The 23,686-nt window shown below is 39.3% G+C and overlaps 1 protein-coding gene across 4 annotated transcripts in view; it reads left to right on the forward strand.

Annotated features, from left to right (window-relative positions):
* SLC1A2 (solute carrier family 1 member 2) overlaps positions 1 to 18,184 on the forward strand; it is an 86,915-nt gene extending 68,731 nt beyond the window's left edge. For 3 of the 4 annotated variants that reach the window (XM_074543231.1, XM_074543229.1, XM_005480156.4), the window contains exons 10-11: positions 5,388 to 5,619; positions 9,079 to 18,184. In XM_074543231.1, the coding sequence (XP_074399332.1) occupies positions 5,388 to 5,619; positions 9,079 to 9,153 (307 nt within the window). In that variant the 3' untranslated portion in view covers positions 9,154 to 18,184. Of the gene's footprint in view, positions 1 to 5,387; positions 5,620 to 8,102; positions 8,165 to 9,078 lie in introns of all 4 variants that reach the window. The other variant, XM_074543230.1, reaches the window with a different exon arrangement.
* The last annotated feature ends 5,502 nt before the right edge of the window (positions 18,185 to 23,686 follow it).

The following is a 23,686-nucleotide window of genomic DNA, read 5'->3' on the forward strand; positions in this document are numbered from 1 at the left end:
CCACAGTGCTTTACAACCATTGCTCTTAAAGGACTGCAAGTCTCTCCTCTACAGATAAGCCAAAGGAGGAAATGGGCTGTTCAGTGAAGTAGAAGACACTGAAAGCAGCTTTTCAGCTGTTACAAACTGTTACAGAGCTACTGAAGTCAGTTTTCATGAGCCAAGGGTCTCTTTGGCACACTTGTGAGCTCACAGTTTTGTATTATCTTCTCCCTAATGTTGCTTTTCCATCACTCAAGAGCAGTTTTCTAATCTTTGCTTTCATATTTCCATTTGTTATAGTTCTGGTCTAAAATGAAGGATGAACGCTGAAAATGCAAGTTCCATCAGGATGCTGCCAGCAGGTTATAGAGAGATGTGGGCACTTGTAATACCAAATGTTTTATACTTGTAGGAACAAAAGTTGATTTATTTGTGTATATAAGAAAGTAAAATACCTTTAAAAAGAGCCTGTTCCAGGGTAGGAGAAAGACCAAAGACAAATAAGAATGAAAACTGAAATAAAGAAGGTAATTCCCTAGTTTCCTTTTACTGACAGATCATTCAGACTAGAAAGAATGGCTTTCATTTCCAAGAACTTGTGATCAAAGTCCTCCAGTGCCATTGCAGGTCCTCCAGTGAGAAACTGCTAACCCACATATAGTTTTCTGAGGCTACTGGTCTTCAACACTTGAATGCAGAAGCTGTAAATACAGACAGAGGATATGCCAGGCCACATCCTTTCTCTTGCTGTAATTTGACAGCTGGGATATCCTTCTGTCATCTGGGCAGAGCTGAAAGAGACTGAAAGAGACTCAGTAGCCCTTAAGTTGTACTGGCCTCTAGAGACACTTTTGTATTGTCCTGTACTGCTGCAGCACAGTGTATTCTGGTTTATTCTGGCCAACAGCCAGCTCTCCTATAATATCTTTTGAAATAGTAAAGACATTTGTTTTTGTTGTTCCAGCTGTGGTGCCCAGAAAGGAAGACATAAATGTAACTGCACTATTTATGTGTTTTCTCCTACACTCGCAGCCTCAGCTGCCTGCTTCTGGTAACTTTCAGTTCCAGATATACAACCAAAATTATGCAAGGAGAAATAGCAGAGTTGAGAATGTACCTGTGCAGATAAAATAGAAGTTTAATTTTCTGTCATTATCTCTTGGAGTATTGAGAAGAATTGAAGAAACTAAATCAATCCTCTGGCATGTATTTTGGGTCTACTGGCATAGTCTATCTGTCACTAAGAATTTTGAAGGATAGCATGCAGCTGATTTCTGCTTCAGGGAAGAAAGAAAAAGGAATTTACAGCTTGAGGAGGCAAAGGGAAAACTTGACTTAGATTATTTATTTATAGCTGAATCTCATAATATCATGATGGAGAATGGTGAAATGAGAAGATACAGCAGGCATAGGGAAAGATGTGATATTCAGTGGGTTTATTATATTTATGATGTCATAGTTGAAAACAGGAAAGCGGTACAGGAATCTGCAGCTGGAAGAAGGCGAGAAAAAATATATAAAAATATGTTTAAAATATCTGGCTTTCTTCACTCTCCAAGTAAGGCAAATAGGTAGGTTTCTGCAGCTGGTAGGAGGATGTGCAAAAGAGCCTGGGGTTTGCTTGGTTTTTTAGAGAACTGTATTTTTAAAATATTCCTGTGGACTGAGAAGCTCTGCTAACTCTGGCAAGCCCCAGAGCTGTAAGTTTATCAGCAGTTCTGATCCACTAGTGGGTGTTGCATTTCAGCAGCACTGTCCCCACTGGCTAATCCAACCTTGCTTAAGAAATAAAAACTTCTGTACTGAGCAGCTGTAGCCATGATGAATGTAGGAATAGGAAGGATAGGAATTCTGAAAGAAATACTTCAAGATGTCTTTCCAAAATAAATGGAAGGCAAGGGAACTTTCAGCCCAAATGGTTGGGTTTGATCCTCATGGCCTGCTGATCAGCAGTGCCAGTGCACCGTGATTCAGAACTGAGAGGTAAAAGAAAAAGAGATAAAAGAAGAGGTGAAAAGCTCTGTGTCATGCCACTGTACTTATTAATCTATGTTCAACAACTGATAGCTTCATTTTCCATCTTCCAGTGGCTGTGTTATGGTAGCCACAATAATCTAATGAACTATGAAAAATGATGCTGCTGATATAGCTATATTAAGAAAAGGCACACAGGCCAAATTCTGAGCAAGCTTTTGCACACACAAACCACACCTAAAGAATACCTGAAATGAAATGTAAAAACACATTTTATTTACCTACAAACATGGAATAATGTTACAACAGTATTTCTAACAGAATGTAGAAGCGAAAGTTAATTAAATATTTAAGACCCAATTCCAGCCAGTTTTCTGGGACCCATGAGTAAATGCAACCAGCCATGTACAAATACTTAGAACATCCCTTCAATAACATTTCAATTTCAGATAAAAAAGGTTTTAAAAAAATATTCTACTCTATGAATTTTTTGTTATTTTGGACAAAAGCAAATATCAGAACATCAGCTGATTTTACAGTACTACCACCATCTGAAAATGTGGTCTTACCAAAACCAGTTTTGCATAATTTGGTCATTGTGTAACACAAAGATCACACTATGTCAAATCCTAAACTTGACATTCTCTCCTTCAAACGAGCTGAAAAGTTTCCATATTGATTTTTTTTTCAAGCCTCTCCAGTATCTGTTGGGTTGTTCCATTTTTCTGCCTCCCATGCATGCATACCCAGTGTTAGCTCTTTCAACCAGGCAAGTTTCCTGGGATTTCACAACTCTTACAGACTCTATTACGGTTTAAAAGAAAGCACAACACAGCAGTGACATTTAACAGGAAAGCAAATATATGCCAACAGATGGAATAAAATGAGCTTATTTTGCTTGAGCTACAAACTGGGTACTCTCCAGATGTGAGCTGACAAGCTTAGCAAATATCAGTGTTACCAGATTAGTGGTATTTTGCAGCAAAGACAGCGGAATTAGGGAAAATAAGCTTGGGCAGCTGATCCAGTACTTAAACTTTCATTCAGTAACTCAGAAAAAGATTGCTTCAGTTCTGACTCTGGGTCTGAATATTCTGACTCTGATCTAAGCCTTGGCTTAGATCAGAGTCAGAATATTCAGACTCAGGTGAAGTCTGGATGTAATGAAAAGGGTCTAGACTGCAACTTTCCTATATTTGTTTTGTTTACGTCATCCCACTTGCCTGGAATTAATTGGTTGGATGGTTTTAACAGAAGAGTAAGTGCAATTCTCTTTGTTCTTCATAGGGTGTTCTTTGCCCCAAAAGAGGTCAGTGGCACTTTGCTGTTGATTCCTGACAGCTGAGACTTTGCTGTTTCTGTGGAAAGGACCTTCCTTTTTTCTTCGGATCGTGCAGTGTAACACATTGTGCATCAGCGTGCAGTTTGTATTGCTTTATCTCTCAGCTTGTAGTACGTGTGCACAAGCTGGAGCATCTCCTCAAATGACCCTTCCAGAATTTGAATTCTGCCTCAATTATATTTATGTATTCTCTCCACCTTGGTTTTTTGGCGTGCTATACTATCCCTCTGTCATCTGGCATCAGTGAATCCTTTCCAAATTTAACACCACTCATGCAAAAAAACTTAAGTACGTGTTCTTTTTGAAGAGTTGTGTTGCCAGGTTCAGTGTATTTAATGGTCTTAATTAAAAATCATGCCAGAAAGTTTTATTTTCCTATTCTACCACTCTGACCAGGTTTAAAGTAGGTATTTTCACAGGCATTGGATGAGAACTGTATAAAGCATTTAATTTGCATGAAGCAAAACTGGAAGGATGTTTTCCTTCTATAAGTTCTTGGTTTGTTTCTCGAGGGAATTACTGTAAAGGGTTTCCCCTTCTGGATATTCTTTTGAAGCCAGAAAACAGAATATTAACTGCTTCAGCAAAGATATTACACCACAAAGTCTGTAAATATCTAAGCATGATAATGTTGAGAGGGAGAGGAGAAACTTGAATGGGACTGTAATTCCACAGCTGAGAAAGGAAGATGTACTGATATGTAAAGCAAAGATGTTAGAATGTGCTCAAAATTTGATATGGTCATGAATAAACATGAATAATGGACGTTTACCAGTTGAGACATTATATATTTAGATGTTTTCTTCTCCGTGTTCTACAGAAAAAGGAGATGTCACACAAATCTAGTACTAGAAATACTAGAAAGGTTGTTTTGAAATTAATCGCTCTCTTGGGAAATGAGGTCTTACATGCTAGCTTTTGTCACTTGGCAAATGTGCACACTGTTCAACCTGGCCATTTTGTGTAAATGAATCTTCATAAATATACTTCTGAGAATTAATCAGTGTAATCACTTCTCTGACCTATTTGGCAGAGCTAGACTTGGCTGCTTTCAGTCGGTTTAATTTGCAACCCTTGGTCAGAAGGTTTTTAGGAGTTTTATGTTTAGTGCAGATATGAAGAGGCAAAAGAGATTATAAATGATTTTTTTTTCCCTACAGCAGGAAAGACAGCAGGACCCAGCTCCTGTTTTTGCAGAATTTTTGTCAGGTTTGGGGCAGAATTCTGAAGTCAGGGAAAATCCACAACTGTGACTTCACTGTTGTCAGATAGAGCCACACTAAAGACAAGACAAGAGAAAGGCAGCATGTCTGTTTAATGGCATCCTGTCCAGAAAGTGCCAACAAACATATTTCTTTGTAATGAAGCATGTTAGCCTCTGTTGACACTCTCCTACAACAAGGGGCACTCGTTAGTGAAATGCTGTCACAGGCTCATAATTTTGTAGGCCATGACCTATATTTGGGTTGCTCATATGCCAAGCTCTGGCACACGTAGTGTGAGTGGGCATGCTGCCACACCAACAGATGGCCATCTGTAAAGATGGTGCCAGGACAGGAGCTTCAGTAGCCTAAGCATTATGGAGATATTTCAGGCATTTTTGTTCCCTGTAATTTGCTCACTAAGAGTAAAGGGACAGGCCTTTTGTTAACTCAAACTAGAAATGAGATCAGCTCATCAGAATCAAAATCCTTTTCTCTGGCTGCATTAAGTTCTGTGCTCTGATAAATTCAGATTAAATAAAGGGCAGGGGTGTGAGCCTGGCACCATGATATTGAAACCTCCAGCTCCAGAAGCAGGCATGGGGAATCTCACTAAAGCACATCTCTGCAGTTTGGCTGTGACCTAGCATACATTCATACATTCTTTGACATATTCCATGAGAATAAGCAGCTGGGACATAGGAGTTTGAACAAGTCCCATGGGAAAGCAAACTTCTCCCATTTCCCTTGAAAGCTCCCATCTCTCTTAAAAAGATACCTTAAGCATCCTGAAACAAATGCAGTAACTGTACCGTGAACAGGGCTGCCATGCCCTACTTTTTCTTCCTCTCATGCCATTCAGCCTCTGCCTTTTCCTTCTTTTGTAGGGACCGGATGAGAACGTCAGTCAATGTAGTGGGGGATTCTTTTGGTGCTGGCATTGTCTACCACCTTTCCAAGGCAGAACTTGACACCATTGATTCCCATCATAAAGGGCATGAAGACATTGAAATGACCAAGACTCAGTCAATCTATGACGACATGAAAAATCATAGGGAAAACAACTCAAACCAATGTGTTTTTGCAGCTCACAACTCAGTCATGGTAGATGAGTGCAAGGTACCTTTCACATTTATGGATATTGAGACATGTATATAGCACTGCATGCTTTATTTTATCTTATTTTTTAACCTGCATGTATTCTTCAAATCGTTCTGCAAATAACAATGTGACAACAAGGTCCATGAACCCCAGACATTTTGAATGTGTTTGAGCAGTTCAAAAGATGGTTTTTTGCACTCTTCTTAAAACTTGTCATTTGATGGGAAAAAATCATGTACTTTGTTTACATATCAAAAGGCAAGATGCAGCGTATTATGGAATATGCCAAGGCACAGAGAATATGGCATCACCTTCTATGGACATTTACTTAATTTTCTGTGGCAACAGAGAACTTAATTGCCAACCCAAATGAAGGATGGCTGCAATTCAGATGCAGGTGTTGTCACTTGCTGACTGCCTTCATGATATGCTGTTGAGAGGTCGACACGTTGAATGCGCTTTGGCATGAGAATGCTCCTGCACTCACACAGCACGCTTCTGCTTCTCTTCTGCCAGCGTTCCTTCCCCAGGCACTAAGGCACAAACACTCTCTCCCCTCTGTAACCTTGCTGTAACTAACATGCAACATTAATACTAATAATGATGTCTTGATCAGAGTGAAGTGAGCTTGAGCAACCCCACCAGTTGAGTTGAATGTGAAGATAGCTTGGGAGGTTAATGGTTAAAAGTTCACTAAGAACCCACCACTGGGATGGAGCTGTTTAAAATCCAGAGAGAGCTTTTGAAAAGGAGAAGAAAAGAAAGTAAAACAAGGTGGAACTTCTCATTACATAGTGTTTTTTCCTGATTTCATACTCTCTTTTTTTTGCACTGATTAATGCTCCAGTCTGATGCTGTGCACTGTCTTTGAGACAGTGAATTTGCCAATCAGCCTATCTTAGCCATTTATCCAAACAGATTCTCTCATACCTTCCGGTTGCCACAACTGAGCCAGTATCTAGCTGTGAATGACTGCACTAAGTTCATTAGCAGATCACCATTTCCATTGGAAATATAATCCTATACTGTCATTTTCACTTGTCTCTAGCCTGGCTGATAATGTTTAGAATGATTTTTTTTTTTTTAATGGTTACTTCCTGAGAATGCAGGCCAAACCTGAATTTTCAGGGGAAAAATATAATATTGAATTCAGGAAAAGAAAAACAAACAGCATTCATCTTATCTTTAATTTCCCCCTGAATTTTCCAAGGTTTCAATGAAGAGGGTTTTTTTAAAACCATACTTTTTTCTGATATGACTCTCCCCTTCTCTTCAGATCCACTCTTTTTCCATTTAGAAAATTTAAAAAATAAGATCGGAAATGGAAAGAGAATACATGCTTACACAAAATTGAGAATTGTCATTAATTTATATTTCTCAAAAAAGGCAAGGACACAAGGGATTAAAATTGGAAGAAAAAAAGAAACACTGGAAAGAAAGAGCATGTGCACACACACACTTTTTAGATAACTTCTTTTGGAATTTTTTAAAACTGTTAAGTTAAGTAGACAATGCTGGATTTAAGATTATGTTTACAGAACTGAATACTGATAGTTTTGTCTGCTCCCAGTTTCTCAGATTTGCAGACAAATCCAAGTCAAGTTAAAAAGTAGTAGCCTGTTGCTGAAATCAGTTTTTGCTGCACTTTTTTTTCTCCTTCAGTTTCTCATATAATTTCCTTCAACTGAGGCAACAGATTGCCTCAAAGCCATGGATTAATGGTGCTGTATGTCAACCTAAGCACATCCTTTAATTCAAGTTTGGGACCAGTGATTTATGAACGAGAAATGTTTGTCCTTTTTAATTGTTTTAGGTTTGCTCTGCTTACAGTCTCAGTCTCGTGGAAAGAGCCAGGCTTTACTGGATTGAGCACAAGACTGACTTTGAGCAGGTCACTTCTCTTTTCTGTCTGCAAGCTGCCAAAAGGATGTGTTGTTGTGACCTAATTGATGAGCTATGAATATATGCTGGCGCTTGCAAAGCATTTGGATCATGTTGAAGTGGTCTACAACTCCCAAGTGTCAGACTTGCAAAGGCATCAGAGAGTAGGATCTGGGGCTTTGAAACAGCCAGCTGTTAAATTTGAAAAGCCATCTCTTCATCCTGTCCAATGCGCTGGTGGGTTGAAAAGCTTACTGCAACTCTGGTCAGGATATGGAAAAGCTAATCTACTAGCATGCCCTTTCTATTTACTTTCTGTAATATATTCCATGTATAACACTAGTAGTTTATAATTTTGCATGGTCAATGTACATAATTAATAAGTAGTTTACCTTTGTATGGGGTTAGAGTGGTTGTTATCGCATGATATTTTTGTATTTTTTTATTATCATATTTCGCGTGACTCTGTGTGATTTTCATTTCTGAATAAGCTGGTAATTCCTGTACTTGCATGTTTTCCCCTTCCAATTATCTAAGAAAAAGCTTGACTTTGTTTCAAAAATCAGTGCATTTTGTCATGTTTCCATGTCCCAATGCTTCCATGCATCCTGTTTATCCAGCATGGGGAATTTCAGCTCTGTCTTTAAGTTTTCATTTGAAGCTGAAGATGTTAACTTACAAGGTAAGTTAGGAAAAAGTAAGCCATCCATTTAGAATTAAATGAAAGATTCTTTCGCTTTATCAAGATCTACATCACTTTTGTTTAAATTGACATTTTACCTTTTTGGGTTTTTGATTTTTTAAAGTTATTTGGCTGGAGATTCTTTCTTAAAACACAGGCCCATTTATACTGGTCTCTGGAATAGAACACGTTGTCCAGTGTTCACTGTGAGTTGGTAGATCTCTATAGGTCTTTTACCATACTTAGAACCTGAAAATTCCAGCATATATCTTTACAGGAAAGAGTGAGGTTTTGCTGTACATCATGTGAGACCAGTTTAGCATTACTATGAATTTTTAATTGGACTGTAGTCAAAATCATTCACTACATTGTTACAGTGGTATGATGAACAAAACTTTCACAACATGTCTTTTCTTCCATTTCTTTAAAGGTGGTGTAATTGTAGGTGAGTTTGTATAGATGCACATCTATGATTATTCTGGCCTTGCATATTTTTCATGTTGCATCAGATATGCAGCTTTGCTAAGGAATTCCACTGAAAAAACACTATTTTCTACATTTAAAAAAAAAAAAATCTGCTTTTGACATTATCCAGAGAAATCTACAAGAAACAGAAGGGGTAGAATCTGACATATTGATTTAAAAAAAAAAAAAAAAAAAACTGCAGTGAAGGTTCAAAAAATGTGGAACATTTTTTCTACTACTGATGTTTTCTAGTCATTATAATAAATAAATGAACAGGAGTCTCACTATTCGAGAGTGTTGTGAATTCTGAATAAATACCTTTTACTTATATAATAAGTGACAGTGTATGTAATTCCTTTAAATATCATAATCTTCCATATAAAACTCACTACTTTTCTTGTCAAAGTGCCTTGGCCTTTAAGTTGCTTGTTGATGATAATTGCTTGCAGGTAACACTGGCAACCAATGGCAAATCTGCAGACTTCAATGTTGTTGAAGAAGAGCCTTGGAAACGGGAAAACTAAGTGAAGAGATTCCTAGCTGCATCCTTAATAAGTCCTGAAGCTATCTTGCGGCAGAAGATACCATGATTAAGAAGATTTCTGTTTGTTTTTTTTTTTTTTATTCCTATTTAACATTACAGTTTCTGCTTAATTTTGTCACTGAAACTTAGCAAAGATCCCATCAAGTCATTGTAGTGTCTTTGCAAAGCAATGATCCATAGCCATCTGTCTCCCTTGTGTTACCGTTTGAATGATGCACCTGGAGAACGCTCCACGCAGTGCAATGAGCTCTCACCCACTTCCCCTTTCAATCAAGACACAGAGAATGTAAATGCTGCAAAATGGGAAGATCAAAGTGCCAGTACAGTTCACTACAGGGACTCAGGGTCACAGATACAAGAGAAACATAACACCACGTAAGCCTTCAAGTCTTTTGGTGACTCTTGTGGCATACCTGATCTGTTTATCGCTGTATGGCTAAAATACCTTTTGAAAACATCCCTAAAGATTTCCATTTGTTTTGATAATAACAAGCACTGTACTTTTGTGCCTAGTTGTACTTTAAACTGAGCTTAGATCCGGGGGCAGGATTAATGCATAGAAATCAATAAGTTGTCCCAGACACTTTGTTTGATCAGTACAACTAAAACTTAACATCAAGAGAAGACCTTCAATTTGTATGTGCATGTGGTGTGTTTTTATCAGATGTCCCAGGGCAGGTGCAGCCTTTCTTTTATGCTGGGGCTGTGCTGCTTTGTGACCACAATGCACCCTACAATACAAGGCAGTGTAATTACAGGGGTAGTAGTTCCTTCACTAAAATCTACGACTGATGTGCAAAATACAGAAAACCATGGATTCAGTTGTGCCATTTTTAATCAAAGTAGGTGGTACCTTACTATTCACCCTGCTCCACTGGTGTCAGAGGAGTTTCCCCCATGCATGGGAAGTAAGGTATTACTAAGATTGGTTATGGATGTCATGATTGGGCACTTGATAATGAGCTGCAAACAAGTTCTGAGTCCATTTCTCTTACAGAATTTTTGAATATGATCATCAGTAGCATTTGCTATGAAGTAAAAGCCATCTTTTGAGTACGTCATGTTTCATAGAGTGGCTAAATCCTGAATTCGTTGCTAAACCAAATTCCATATAAAGTTAAGAGAATTTGTCCAGGGTCAGGACTGAATGAAAATGAAACCAGAATTTCAGGATTTAGGCCAGTATGTTGAATTACATCTCTGTCTCTTTTGCAGAGTAATAAGTATATAACTCCCTAATGTCACAGAAATGTTTCTTTGAGCACATGGCATCTGAAGTAATGAGACAGTGTTTGATCAACATACAATATCTGACTCAACCTGTCAGAAGAAATTGCAGTGAGAATAAACACCTTGTGAAATTATTTTAAAGGTGCTTGTTAATACTTAGCAATTTTAAGATACTGGTGAATGCCATTATACTGTTAGCAATGTTCCATAGCAAAGCTGAGCCACGTGGTCTTGGATAGTTCTTCTCACAGAACAAGCTTTGTGCAATTTTGGGGGGAGCTCTCGGAAGTTTTCAGAATGAGTCATAATATGAGCATATGGTGAACTTAAAAATGGCAAGAAACAGAGTTCAAACATTTATGGAAAGAGGCCATTTAGTGTCTATGCTCAGACCAGTCATGGGTTTAAAGGGGAATAATGTGTTTAACTGTAGAGTGTTATTTGGCTCTGTAGAAGCTATTAAAGTAAAAAAATAATCTGCTTTTGTTCATCTGCATTCATATAAATATCTCTGAAACTGCACATGGACCTAAGCCAGCCAAGGCTACTTGCATCATTAATGATGTGCAAGATCAAGTCCACTGTCAGAGTACCCCTCATTTAAGCATTTATCGTGGAATAGTTTTCTTACCACTGTATTTTTGTCATCACTTGAATGCCATGGCCAAGCAAATCCTAAGCAAAATGGCCTATAAAATTTAACCAATATGGAACCACTGTGAATTCTGTAGACCTCTAACATGTATTAGAGGGGGAGGCCTTTCCCAAAGGCCTCCTGAAGGATCTTGAGGATTTAATTTTTTTTTTTTTTTTTTTTTTTTGTGAAGGATGGAATTGTAGATTTCTCAGAGAAGTGGCAGGCCGGTTGTATTCTCTTTTCTTCAGTCATTGCTATTAGCATATCCAGAGTTAACCTCTGTCTAGCTATTGCTTCCCAAGTAGCATTCCCTGGGTTATGGGCCTGAAATGTGCCTGGGATGGTGTGTAGGTACTGTAAAATGTTCCTTACTCTGAGTGTGCTGGCTTTCATCAAGTGAAATTTGCTGTCTCTTGAGGAACAGTTATATCCAAGAATGAGCACACAGCATTTACCCCAATTTATATCCAGCATTCTTGAGCTGTTTCATGGCACAGCTCACCCATTAATAGATGATTTTTTTGTCCTCTTCACCACAGCAGTTTCTTAGGAGCAGCCACAGTGATTGCTTGCATTGAAAGTAGCTTTAGAAAATTGGTCCATATACTTTTAACTGTCATTTGAAACTGTTTAGCAGTTGGAAACAAATAGGAATGTCAGCAACATGTGACCAGGCAGCTCCATAAAATTACATATTGAGAAACACTTAGAATATGCTTACAGTTATCCACTTGGGATGTAATGCCCTTTGAAGAGTGCTTCTTTGGATGGAGACTAGGGAAGGAAGGAATGCAGTGCTAGAGAAACCCCACCCACAAATGGGAGGATAAATTTGGATCTTTTGATAGGATTAGAATAGCAGACTGTGATTTTAAAGTGGTAATTCTGTAGATACAGTAACTCAGGGATTTTTAAAAATATAATTATGACGGTATTTCTCTATTTAAATGTGGATGTGGGAGAAGGAGAAATGTTGGGTTTCGTATATTCCTCTGCTTGTAGCCTGACTGAATATTTAATATAGTGTTACTCCAGTGCAGCACTCTATTAAATCATCAAAAAGCTTTCCATTTATGTGGGAAAATGTAACTCACTCTTGGCTTTCATTTCTCGATTTGCTCATTCCACGAGGCCGGGTTGCTACTTAACTAAATAAACAGAAAATAACCCAGGGACCATCCACTTCAGCTAATCCAAGGTTCACGTTTCAGCAGGCAGTGCTGGTTACTGGCCAGCCTCCTTTTGCTTTCACTAGGAGTCTCAGTGCATTAATTTGCATCTGGCAAATTTTTTGTATCTGCTCGCAGTGCTGGGGTGCAAAGTTAAGGAAAAAGCTCAGTGAAAAGTCATTTTGTTTCTGTGTAGTTTATATTAACGTTGTTTTCTGCTGCTCTGTCAGTTCCCTCCACCTTTGTCTGTGCAATTGTGACATCCTTTGGCCTTTAGATTGCTGGCAGCACGTTGGCACACGGAAGAGTCTAGACCAGGCAAAGACTCAGTTCATTGCATGCAAAATTACATACATGCTTGCACATTTGCTTCGTGCATTTGCTGCTGAAGCTGCGTCAGTATTCTTATAGTATCTGTTCACTGAAAGTGAAGCAGGCTGTATGTTAGAACAGCAGAAGAGATGGAGCACTTTGCCACTTAAATTGTTTCTTCATTGCTGCACCAGCCTTTTAAGAAGTATGTGTGTGTCTTACACACAAAGATTCTTCAAACATGTAGGGCAAAAGCCACTTGGTCCCTATTAAAAAATGTGGTTTTTCCATTTGAATTGGTGAGAAACTTATGATGTCTTTGAAAAACTGTATGCAGTAGTAAAAGCTGTGCCTGCAATGCTTTGACTACATGAAAGCCCCACTGAAATCTGTGGGAGTCACAATGTTCCAGGAAAAAATCAAGTCTCTTCCTGACTCTGTTAAGTTATAGGACATTTCACAATCCCATCCTAGGGAATAGTCTTTGTCTGCTATTTATAATGAAGTTGATTCTCACATGGAAAAGATTTCTGCCAAGATATTTCTTTTATACTTAATTGTTTCAGTGCTACAAGTCCAGTACTCAATTGAAACTCCGCACAAAAATAAGGATCACTCTCATCTCATTACAGATTTTTCCCTTGTTTTTTTCTGAGATATAGATGATCTCCATTTCTTTCTCAAAGCACATGGAGTTCTAGACCTTATGCCACTTTTAAAAGTAGGAGTAATATAGATTTCTAATTTGTTTTCCATCACTCCCAGGGCCACTAGTTTTCTGGCAGTAGACACACAGAAAAGTAGACTGTTCATCTGAGAAGCTGAGGCATCAGCATGTGAACAAATTTATTCTGGTGACTTGCCTCAATTTTCTTTGCTTCCTTGCCTTCATTTCTGTTATTGCAGCCTTGTTGTAGCAACACAGGAGCAGTTGCACAAATCCCCATAACTATAGGCAATAATAAACCTCCCTCTAACATTCACTTCTCTTTCTATCTTTAAAAAGGCTCTGAGCTTTAGTACCGAGCTCAGAAGAATCCTTTTGTGGACACATAGAGGTGTAACTGTTTCTCATCTCTTTGATTTCCATTCAGCTCTTTTGATTGCTGCATTTGAATTAATTTACAGAAGGATAAATAAGGGCACTTTATAAAAATGTACTGTAATATTATTCTGTTATGAGCCTGAAGACTATCTCGGTTTTATTACTGTGACTTTTAAGGCCACAATTAAGATATTTTTCATATTAGCCATTATGATAGGTGTGTAGTCCATTGAGACAGTTCACCTCAGCTATAATTCACCATATAAAATTATGTAGAAGCACCTGTTCCCAGCAGAAAGCATTCTTGGAAAGATGAGTTATTTTCTTCTCTCCGATAATATTGGTGACTTTGAAGGGAAAGTATTTACCCAGTTTCCTTTGCCTGAAGAATGGTACAGAGAGTGTAGTTTCAAGTAGTAAAAAGAACAAACAAAGGATTTACAGTAGTCGAGTAATTACAGTCGAGCTGTAAATTACTTGTTCAGCTTTGCCATACTGTTTTTGGAAATGTCGTGTTCTTGCTTGTGATTTTCCTGAAGCAATGTATTTGGTGCATATTCCTTCCAAAGTCATCGGTCTTTCTTCCTGTGGGCAGCAAGGCAGTGTCTGCCCCCAGACAAGGCCCAGAGTCAGGCAGGGTTCCTGGGGAAGCCCCAGCAGCAGCAGTGCCTGCTACAGCCTCTGCAGTGGGGGCCTCCCTACGTTTTCCTCCTGGCCATACTTGGTGCTCAGTGGAAATCTGCTGCTATGAGTGAGTCAAACTGCTGCTGCTGTCCAGGTCCTGGTAATTCTCTTACTTCTCTTTTGAGTGGCCTCCCTGGCACAAGATTCCAAGGAACTGTCCCTCACAGGTGCCCACCATCCCAGAGACATCTTCTCCTGTTCAGGGGAAACCCAGTGACTCCCCACTAATGGCTGTTTAAATCATAAAGTGGTTATGCAGTTGCAACCAGGAGTCTTACAAAAAAGCCAGGTTACAAACATTGGAAAAGCTTAGAGCACATGACTGAGCCACTGAGTATGTCTCTACTAGTCCAGGATGGAAATAACCAACAGCCTAATGCAAAATTTGGGGAGACAAGAAGACTTGTAAGGTTTCTCACTTAACTCAACCTTTGATCTCCTTTCATTTCTAACTCTGTCCTGCTGCAGAGCCAATGCTGATCAATGCTAGATCATCCAGTCCTTCTAGTCTTCTACTCACCATTCAGGAGTCCTGCAACTGTTTTTAGTGATGCTCTGTGGCACACACCATTGCACAAAGGGAAGCTGTCATAGGCAGCATCACACAGCCTGGATTGTCTTGTACCTATATATTGCTTTGTACATAAATAGTGTAGTCTGCTGGAATTTTTGTATCATTCTATTCCATTCATTTTTCTACAGTTTTTCAAAGACTGTAAGCAAACTGTGCTTGCATATTGATTTTGCAGTCAGTATTGTAGATTATAGCATTTCCATGTTGGTGTTTTGTATGGACTTGTGAGTTCTTGTGTACTACAGGTTGTCCTTCCTACTTAAAGACAACTGCATACACTTCCATCCAATATATCCTGCTCCTTTCTTAAATATATCTTATTTCCTATAATCCAGTATGAGCTCTTGCTTGTAGAATGCATCAGAAGAAGCTGAATATGTATTTATAGTGTTAAATATTGTGTGCTCAACACTGATTTAGTTAAGAATAATACAGGTTTTAGGGGTTTGTACTTGTTCTCTGGAACTACAGTGTAGACTGAATTAAATTACCTAGTATCTGTGATTTACAGACACACAAATATTTTCTTATAATGTTTTTGTATGGGATCATATTAGGTAGGGAAATAATCCTTTAAAGGTGATCTATACCTTAGAACAAAATCAGTTTTCTTGTGACATTTAGGATCAATGAAATATTTTTGTGCTATGTTTGGTGATGAATTATAGACAAAGCACAAAATGCAAGAAGCAAATAGGAATTTCAAGATGTCCTTAAATGCTGCAGTTCATCATGGAACAATACTATAATAATCTGAGCAATCTTCTAGATTGACTGTCTCGGGCGATCGTCCCTCACTTTTATAATTTTTCCTGATGTTACCTTTGCCAAATCCTGCAGTTCTTCCTTAGGACCTGTTAATGTATAACTGACTTGCTCAGAATGCAGTTTATACAAAATAGATCTGGGTAGGCAAAAAAATATGTTGTCAGGCCCCATCCATTTTGCTACAATACAGTGTGTGTGAGTTCAGCCTGTGGAAAAAGTTCAGGATTTTGCCACCTAATTTTGCCTTCTTGAAAAAGGACCAATAGAACCACCATGGGACCAATGTAACTGGGTAGCATCCATAGAAATACCTCCTGTGTTCTTAAGTATTTTTAAGAGAATAACCACTATATTTTTCAACCCAAATGACAGTTACTTCTCATTTTGGTAATTTCTTCCCATTAGGCAAATACCTGTTGCCATTAAGGTCGTGGCTATAACAATTTCAACTCAATTAATAAAGAACTGTTTGTAGAGGAATAAAAATAAAATAATATAAATATTCATAACAACTATATAACAAACAAAAAAAAATCTTCTATGGCCTACTATCTCTTTGACTCTAATTCAAAACAAAGAAAACATGGAAGAGGAAGGACTGCTGTCCCAGTGTGACTGGTACTGGGTATCTCTTCAGCTATTCAGAAATCTGTGGGGCCATGTTATTCTGCTGAGGTTTTGGAGCCTACGTTTCTAGTAGATAAATATGTAGGAAGTGTGTTGATATACCCTTGTATTTTGATCTATATTGTATTTTAAATCAGATGTAACAGGTATTAACTTAATAGGAATTGCAGGTAGAATAGTGCTGAGTTACTAATAGCTGTAAAACCTTATTGATACCAGTTTTGACATTTTGTTGAAGCATGATGTCCAGTGCCTCTCTGCACTTAGTGTAGATAATGTAGCTATCAATACGTAATTTCAGTGAAATGGTGTATACAGTATGTGTAGCTGTGCTTTAAATTAATTTACTTGGTTTCTGTGTGTTGAGCCATAGTAGAAAATTAGACTGTGTTTTAAAATTTTGTTCGACTTTCAGTTTTTCATTTGTATCTGGGTTTGTTTCTTTTTGACCGTTCAACTGATTAGATTCCACAGCTTAGTAACTACTTTATCTGTCTCTTATGGAGTACCCACTTTTAATAACATTCAGAGTCGTGTATGCAGCCAGCTCATTGTAAATATGTTAATTTTAGTTTTCAATATCTAAGCAGTATGGTGTGTGTTAGAAGCTGCATGTGTGTAGTTCCCTGGCAGTGAGTGAAAGTGATCCCAGCATGGATTTGCTGCCTGGTGAATACACTTGTTAGGACATAAAGAATTAATGTTCACCTGGAATGATAAGTTTCTGTTTTATTTTCTTCTTGTTTGCTTCAAATGTTTGGACTCTTTATCACTGGAAGCTTAGTAAGTCACTGTTTAAATTGGCACAGTGAATCAGGGGAAGTCCATCTAGCTGCATTCCTGCTGGATGCCCGGGCTGCTTTTGGCTCTGTGCACCATCAGCCCTTAGTCACCTCACAGCATCACAGGATCCCTCTGAGGCACTTCCAGTCCCTCCTTGGGCACAGATGCCAGGAAAGCAGTGCAGTCCCACAGCTGGCTCTGCCAGTTCTGTCCAGAGTGCCTGAGGAGTCCCAGTAGGAACCTCTGCTTCATCCCGCTAGCAGGAACAGTCTCTGAGAGAGATGGATACACTCATGGGCAATGGGGCACTGTTTCTTTCATTGCTAGAAAGGGATGTTAGCATTTATTGGAAAATAAACGCCAAATTAAATGCTTCTAAAGCTACTGTGGTTGTTGTACTGGCCTGTTATTTACAAAAGTATGTCTCATCATAAAAGCAGACAGATCAACTGCACAGTCAGTGGCACAAATCTTCTGATATCAGAGCTATGGTTCAGATCTATGAGAAAATAGAACCCTGCAGCAACAAGAAGCTGATTCATTCCTAGATACTCTGGACCTGGGGCTTATAAATAGAATCATCCCCTCTATGCAGAAAGAAATAAAAATTAGGCCCCAAAGCACAGAAACTATCCTTCTTGGTGAGTCCCATTATGATGCTTCAGGATGAATTGCACACTGGAGTATTCTGTGCTGCCTGCTCATCATCCTTTGCCCCTTCTTTAAGGTGACCAGGCATGAACTGGAATGTTTTGCGATGCTCTGTTGTAAAAAAGGATTAAAAAGAAGAGGGATAAGGCTGGTCTTTACACTCAGAAAGTTCCTGAGATTTTGAAATTACATGCTGTACAATATCTATAGCACAATTTGTTTAGAAATTAATAAATGCAGATGGTAAAATTTCTCCCAACCGTGGGCTCTGTTCTTGTATATTGTAGTTGGAATGCCCTGTAGACTGATTCTATTTTTGTAGTTCAGATCCTTTCCTCTTTACAAGGATTGTTAGTCATTTGCTTTTAATGCTTTCTTACAGAGTGAACTGATTTCTGTAACTTTCATGTATAAAACAAACTAGACATTCTTTCTATACTGGAAATAGTCATGAATATAATATTTCACTAAGTGTTGTACCTCTTATGTACATATCATCAATAAATGTTGATTCATAATTTTCACAGCTTACATCTGTGACTTTTCATTTCAGCCTGGGCTCAATATGGGAATGCTCAATATGGGAACTCTCCCATTCAATATGTGAATGCTTTAGGAGTTTTAGCATTTTCTAAATGAAAATACTTTGCATTAAGTTGAAGCAATCTGATGAGAGAAACTGCCTGTTCTGAGAGCTACATGCAGGGTAGAAGATGGACCTGACTTTGCCAAAGAGTTAGGAATCTCACCCCTCACTTTATCCTCCAAATATTCCAGGATGCTGGCTGCAAATGAGCTCATTTTTCACAAAGGCCAGGATTCACTAACTTCATTCTTGGCAAGAAGAGAAGTGAAAAGATGTTAGAAGAGTAGGAGGACACAAATCAATGGCTGCAGTTGCTTTAGAAACCTACTTCCCTCCCCTGGCTGCTAAAAAATAAATCTTTTATTCATAGCCTTTCTAAAAAAATAATAAACAAAGCCTGTAGCGGAACTTCTGGTGTTCTTTATAAAGAAATCAACAGTATTTAACACATAAATTAAGAGATCTCATGGAGTGAACCGTGGCCCAGTGGAGTGGCAGTTGCCAAGTATGGAAAGAAAGCTCCAAGGTTGCCGCACGCTCAGAATAGCAGGCGCTGCGGAAATAGCACAGCTACCGGTGTGTGATAAAGGCACAGCCGAAACCTCGGCCGCGAGCACTCACAGTCTGCACAGCCCTGGCCTTTCTTCTTCTTAATCATCCACTTGAGAAATTTCCAAAGAAATCCAGGCATGGCAGGAAGTGGCTTTGGCAGTGCCTCAGCTGGCAGTCTGCCCTCTGAGTCAGTAACGAACTGAGACCTGATGTGGTGCTGGGAGAATCTTTGGGCAAAAAGTAAATCTGATTCACTGAAAAAGTAAATCTATCTGCTGCCATTTTGATACCACAGCAAAAATGTCCTGATCTGGCCTCATCAACAAGTGTTGTTAATAAATGCATTTTGTTAATGTAAAATTCCTGTTTCAAGTTTTTCCAGGATGCCCATCCCTGACATACTTCATGTGCACTGTGTACGTTCAAATTCCTTCCATAAAAGGAATCTGTCTGCTCTTCTGTTACACAGCAGAATGAAAGTTTAAAATTAAAGGCTCGACACCAACCTGTGTACGTTGCTTTTTTCAAAGCAATGTTTCTGCAAAGTGACTTAAAATAACCAACCCTCGCAGGAACCAGTACTGCAATTATATGAAGCTGACCTTTCTGAAAATACACACCCCAAAGGCTGATCCTCTATGCCCTTGCAAGCTCCTTGTACCCCTTTTCCCCATGTCTGTAGCCTTAGAGAAAAAGATTATTTCAGGAGTGTGTTTGTGTCTGGAATGTGTTCCTCTCTACAGGAAAGAATCTGCTAAAAGGGGATATAAAAGCCAGTGAGTTATGAATCATGGACCCATATTAAGAGATATTTCTGTATCTCCTCTAAGGCATGAAAGAACAACTGAGATAATACTTCAGGGTTGTTATATTGGAAACAATCTTCTCCTTTGTATTAGATAGCACAGGTGAACAGGACCAGGTTATGAAACAAACAGGTGGCCCCAACGTACAATGCTTTAGGAGGAAAACAGCATTAGAAACTACACTCAGTTGGGCTGGGTTATTAGCAGCTCCAAAGCACCTGCATTGCAGTAATGTACAAACCCCCCAGCAGGGCTTGGTGCCATTCTGCTTCCAAAGCTGTGCAGGGCCCTGTGCAGGCTCCCAAAGCTGAGGCAGCCTCCCAGGCTGGGCAGGTGACTGCCTGCTGTCTGACTGTGCAGCATGCAGAGCAGGCAGGCAGGGAAACAGATTGCATGCAAGATAAGGGCTTATGGTCCTGGTGGCTGGGGCAGGCACATTCTGTGGTGATAAACAAGATGTGTCTGTGTACACAGATAAATGACAAAACTGACTGCTGCCCACCAAAACTACAGGAACAAGGTCTGGAGGAGCAAGGCCTCACACTCTTGGTAGGGCTTCTGAAGTGCAGGGATGGGCATTTAGAAGAGCAACATAGGGTCTGTTTTACATGGTGGCGTGCTCTTCATTCTCATTTGTGACTGAACTAAAAATGTTTGCTTTTCATGTAGTCATTTGTAAAACAGATCAGTCTCCCATTTGGCTGTTTTCTACTGGGGTGCCTGAAGAGGCTGCATGGATCACTCTGCTGTGATCCCTGGATCCCACTGGAGAAATGCTGCTGAGCACATGTGCAGGGGAGAAAAGGCAGCTGTGAAGCGGTGAAGGGACACGAAGGAAGCTCTTTGCCTTCCTAGCATTTCCAAGCTAGGAAATGCACTCAAAAATAATTTCATTATTTCACCCAGGTTACTGGTGTTATCTAAATTGACTGGATCATTTCACCTTTGTTTCTGAACCAGGCTTTTCCCATTTTTGACCAGCCAGTAAACAATGGGCAGGCTTTATACCCGTCCTCTTCATGGGTGGAGGGGGGAAGTCAACCTTCTTGAACAAAGGGTGAGTTTGTTTTTAAATTACTGGCTGAACAAACAAACATCCCTACCTTGAGTTAATTTCAGACTTGCACTTGATTAATGAAAGAAAGATTAACTAGAAAATAAACCACTAAAGAACTTCAAGGAAATACCCAAGAACTATAAAGCTAGTGAATCTGAAGACCTACTGCTGGAAAACAAAACCTGCTGAACAAAGGAGATGCTTGTGAAACAGTTTTACAGGAACACAAACTCCAGGTACTTGCACACTAGGTTCCAGATAGACAGGCAATGTTTGAACAAAGCCAAAACAGAGCTTAGTTTGTGGATCCAAAAAGTAAAAGGAGCCCAACATTTGCTCTGAGGATTGTATCACTGATGGCTGTAGTCCACAGCATGTGCAGGAGCATTCTTCTCTCCCTTGGTGTGCAGTTGTCAGCTGAGATCACTGTGTCTCGTGTGTGAGGCTCGGCTGTCATGGACTCACCTTAGATAAACCCAGCTGCAGGGAACTCTCCCTAAGCTAGCTCTGGTAAGGTGCTGCTAGCAATCTGCAGCAGCAGCCCTGAACAGGAAGCTTGCTTTTTAAAAAAAAAAAAGTACTTTGATAAAATCTAAATCTAAATCCAAATATAAATATAAATAATATAAATATAAACTCAGACTTCAACCCCATCATGGGACATAAGAGTTTATTACTGTTTCTTACAAGAAACATGGAAGTGTGGAGTCTCAATTCATGCAAGGGAAAATGTGGTCACTGAAAATGATCTAAGAGGCCTTTTTTTAGATTTATTCAGAAAAGAAAAGCCTTCTGTCCTGCCAGAAGCTAGATGATGTACACATCATGACTAGAAGTAAATTTAGAATTAAAGCTAAAACTCAGCTGTACCAAGGCCATTTGGTACCAAACAGTACCAAACAATTTATACACTTCCGCATGAGAATGCAATATGGGTGTTAAAGCAGACTCCATCCTACCCCAGCTGCCCAAGGCAAGGCTTTCAGATGCCAGGTACAAAATTTAGACCCTTCAGAGGAGCAGAAAATGCCTTATTGCATCTTCCTCTGCCCAGGGTTGCTCTGAGAGTTACAAGGACTTCAGGACAAGCTCAGCAGACCTGAAAGTTTCTGGATGTGCAGAGTCTCCACTGCCTCTGAGTCATGTGCTGATTTACCACTGCCAGCCTATGTGCCCCTAATCTCAGCTGGGCCTCTGCAGAAAGGGCACCTGCTCACCTAAAGTCTAAGTGGGTGTTTGAGTGAGACTTTTACTTGATTTTCAAAAAAAAAAAAAAAAAGCTGGAGATTTTTCTGGGAAATGCACTTAAATTTATGACATTTTAGACTTGAACAATCCTGGGGTTTTTTTGCATATCTTTTTTTCCAGTGAGACTGTAAATTACTTCTAAGAATTTCATTTTAGTACAAAGGGAAAGCTATACTATGTATTAGACGTGGAGAATCTTCCCCCACCCAAAAAAAAACCCCACAAAAAAAACCTTAAAACCCTAAACCCAACCAACCAAAATAATACCAAAATAAAAACAAACAAAAAACCAAACAAAAAGGAAAAACAAACAAACAAAAATCCCAAAAAATAAACAAACAAACAAAAAAGGATATTTATACAGCTGTATCTTCTATCTGGAATAATTAAACTAGCTGAAACTACATCTGTTTCTGAGAAAAAAAGTCATCCTCTTTTTTGACATATTTTGTGGACTTGGTTTGATCCAAAACCTCATAATTTTTGAAATTTTCTTTTAAAGAAAAACTAAAGACATTCACATCAGTATTCAGAGCACACCTTTTTGTGGCACTTTTTCATCCAAAACACTTTTTCCTGTAGAGTAGGACTAAATAAATTCCTTTCAATAAAACTTTTTAAATACAAAGTCTGAGACTCCTTGAAGTTGCCACTCAGACAAAACCTTTCTATTGGTTGCTGGAACCATTCAGACAAAATTGAAAGGCTGTGTTTCAAGCACAGCTAAAGATTTCACTGCCCCTGCTTTTCCTGTACTTTGACAATAATCAACTGCCTTGAGGTCAGGAGAGCTGCTTTGATGGTGGATTCAATTCTAGACTTTAAAACTTTTAAACACCCCTATGCAGCAGGTCACTTGGCCAATGAGAAGGTCTGTACCAGTCCTGCACTTTCAGAACAGGAAGATAAGCAAGGAGCACAATTGTCCCGTCCCACTGTGAGAGGAGTCGGGGGGGATTCCTTTTGATAGATTTCTTGGGTGAAAATAATGCCAAAAAGCAGCAAACACCCAAGAACCATTTATTGATAAAGGATACGGTTCTGACCAGAGTGGGATAGAAAAGAGACCAGAGAAAAAGGGGGATGGAGAGAGTAACTGCTTTTACCTGCCAAGGCTGCTCCCACAGCTCCATTTCCCAGGCATTTTTTTCCCAGGCATCCTGGCATGTGTCAGGGCTCTCAGCACCTGCCCAGTCCCTCCAGTAATTTTTCACCTCATGTGTAATATATGTTAGGGCATAAATAAAAATCAAATCAGTCCCTCACAGAAATGTTTTTGAAATCTTGCCTTTACTAACCTTACTCCAAAGGGGTGAGAAACAGAAGACAAAACACACTAACAGAATGCACTGTTACTCATCTTGCCAAAATGTGTCTCTCCTCATTGCCACAGCTGCATCCCCCAGCATGGGGGATGCCATGCAGCAGGGCAGAACAACAGTGAGAAATAGGCTACCAGGGGAAAATTCAAAATCAGTTTGCAAATGAGGTGGTAGATGTAGAGGATGACTTGGAGGCGGGGGATGTTCACAGGAAAAGGCTCTTTTTTCCTACTCAGAGTTGTGAAATATTCGAGTGCCAGAGTGCTGGGGGTGTTGAAGGTACTTTCCCAGTTGCAGTACAGAAATTTCACTCTCCCTTTACACCCTTTCCCAGAAATTGTGCTCTCCCTCTGTCCTGAACCCCCCAGATTCATGCCCAAAACACCTTTGCACAATTTTTTCTACCCTTAAGGAACAGGAATTTTGTCATCCACTCCCCCACAGCTGGAACCACACCCCAGG

The sequence above is a fragment of the Zonotrichia albicollis genome, chromosome 6, assembly GCF_047830755.1.
Source record: "Zonotrichia albicollis isolate bZonAlb1 chromosome 6, bZonAlb1.hap1, whole genome shotgun sequence".
NCBI classification, from domain to species: domain Eukaryota; kingdom Metazoa; phylum Chordata; class Aves; order Passeriformes; family Passerellidae; genus Zonotrichia; species Zonotrichia albicollis.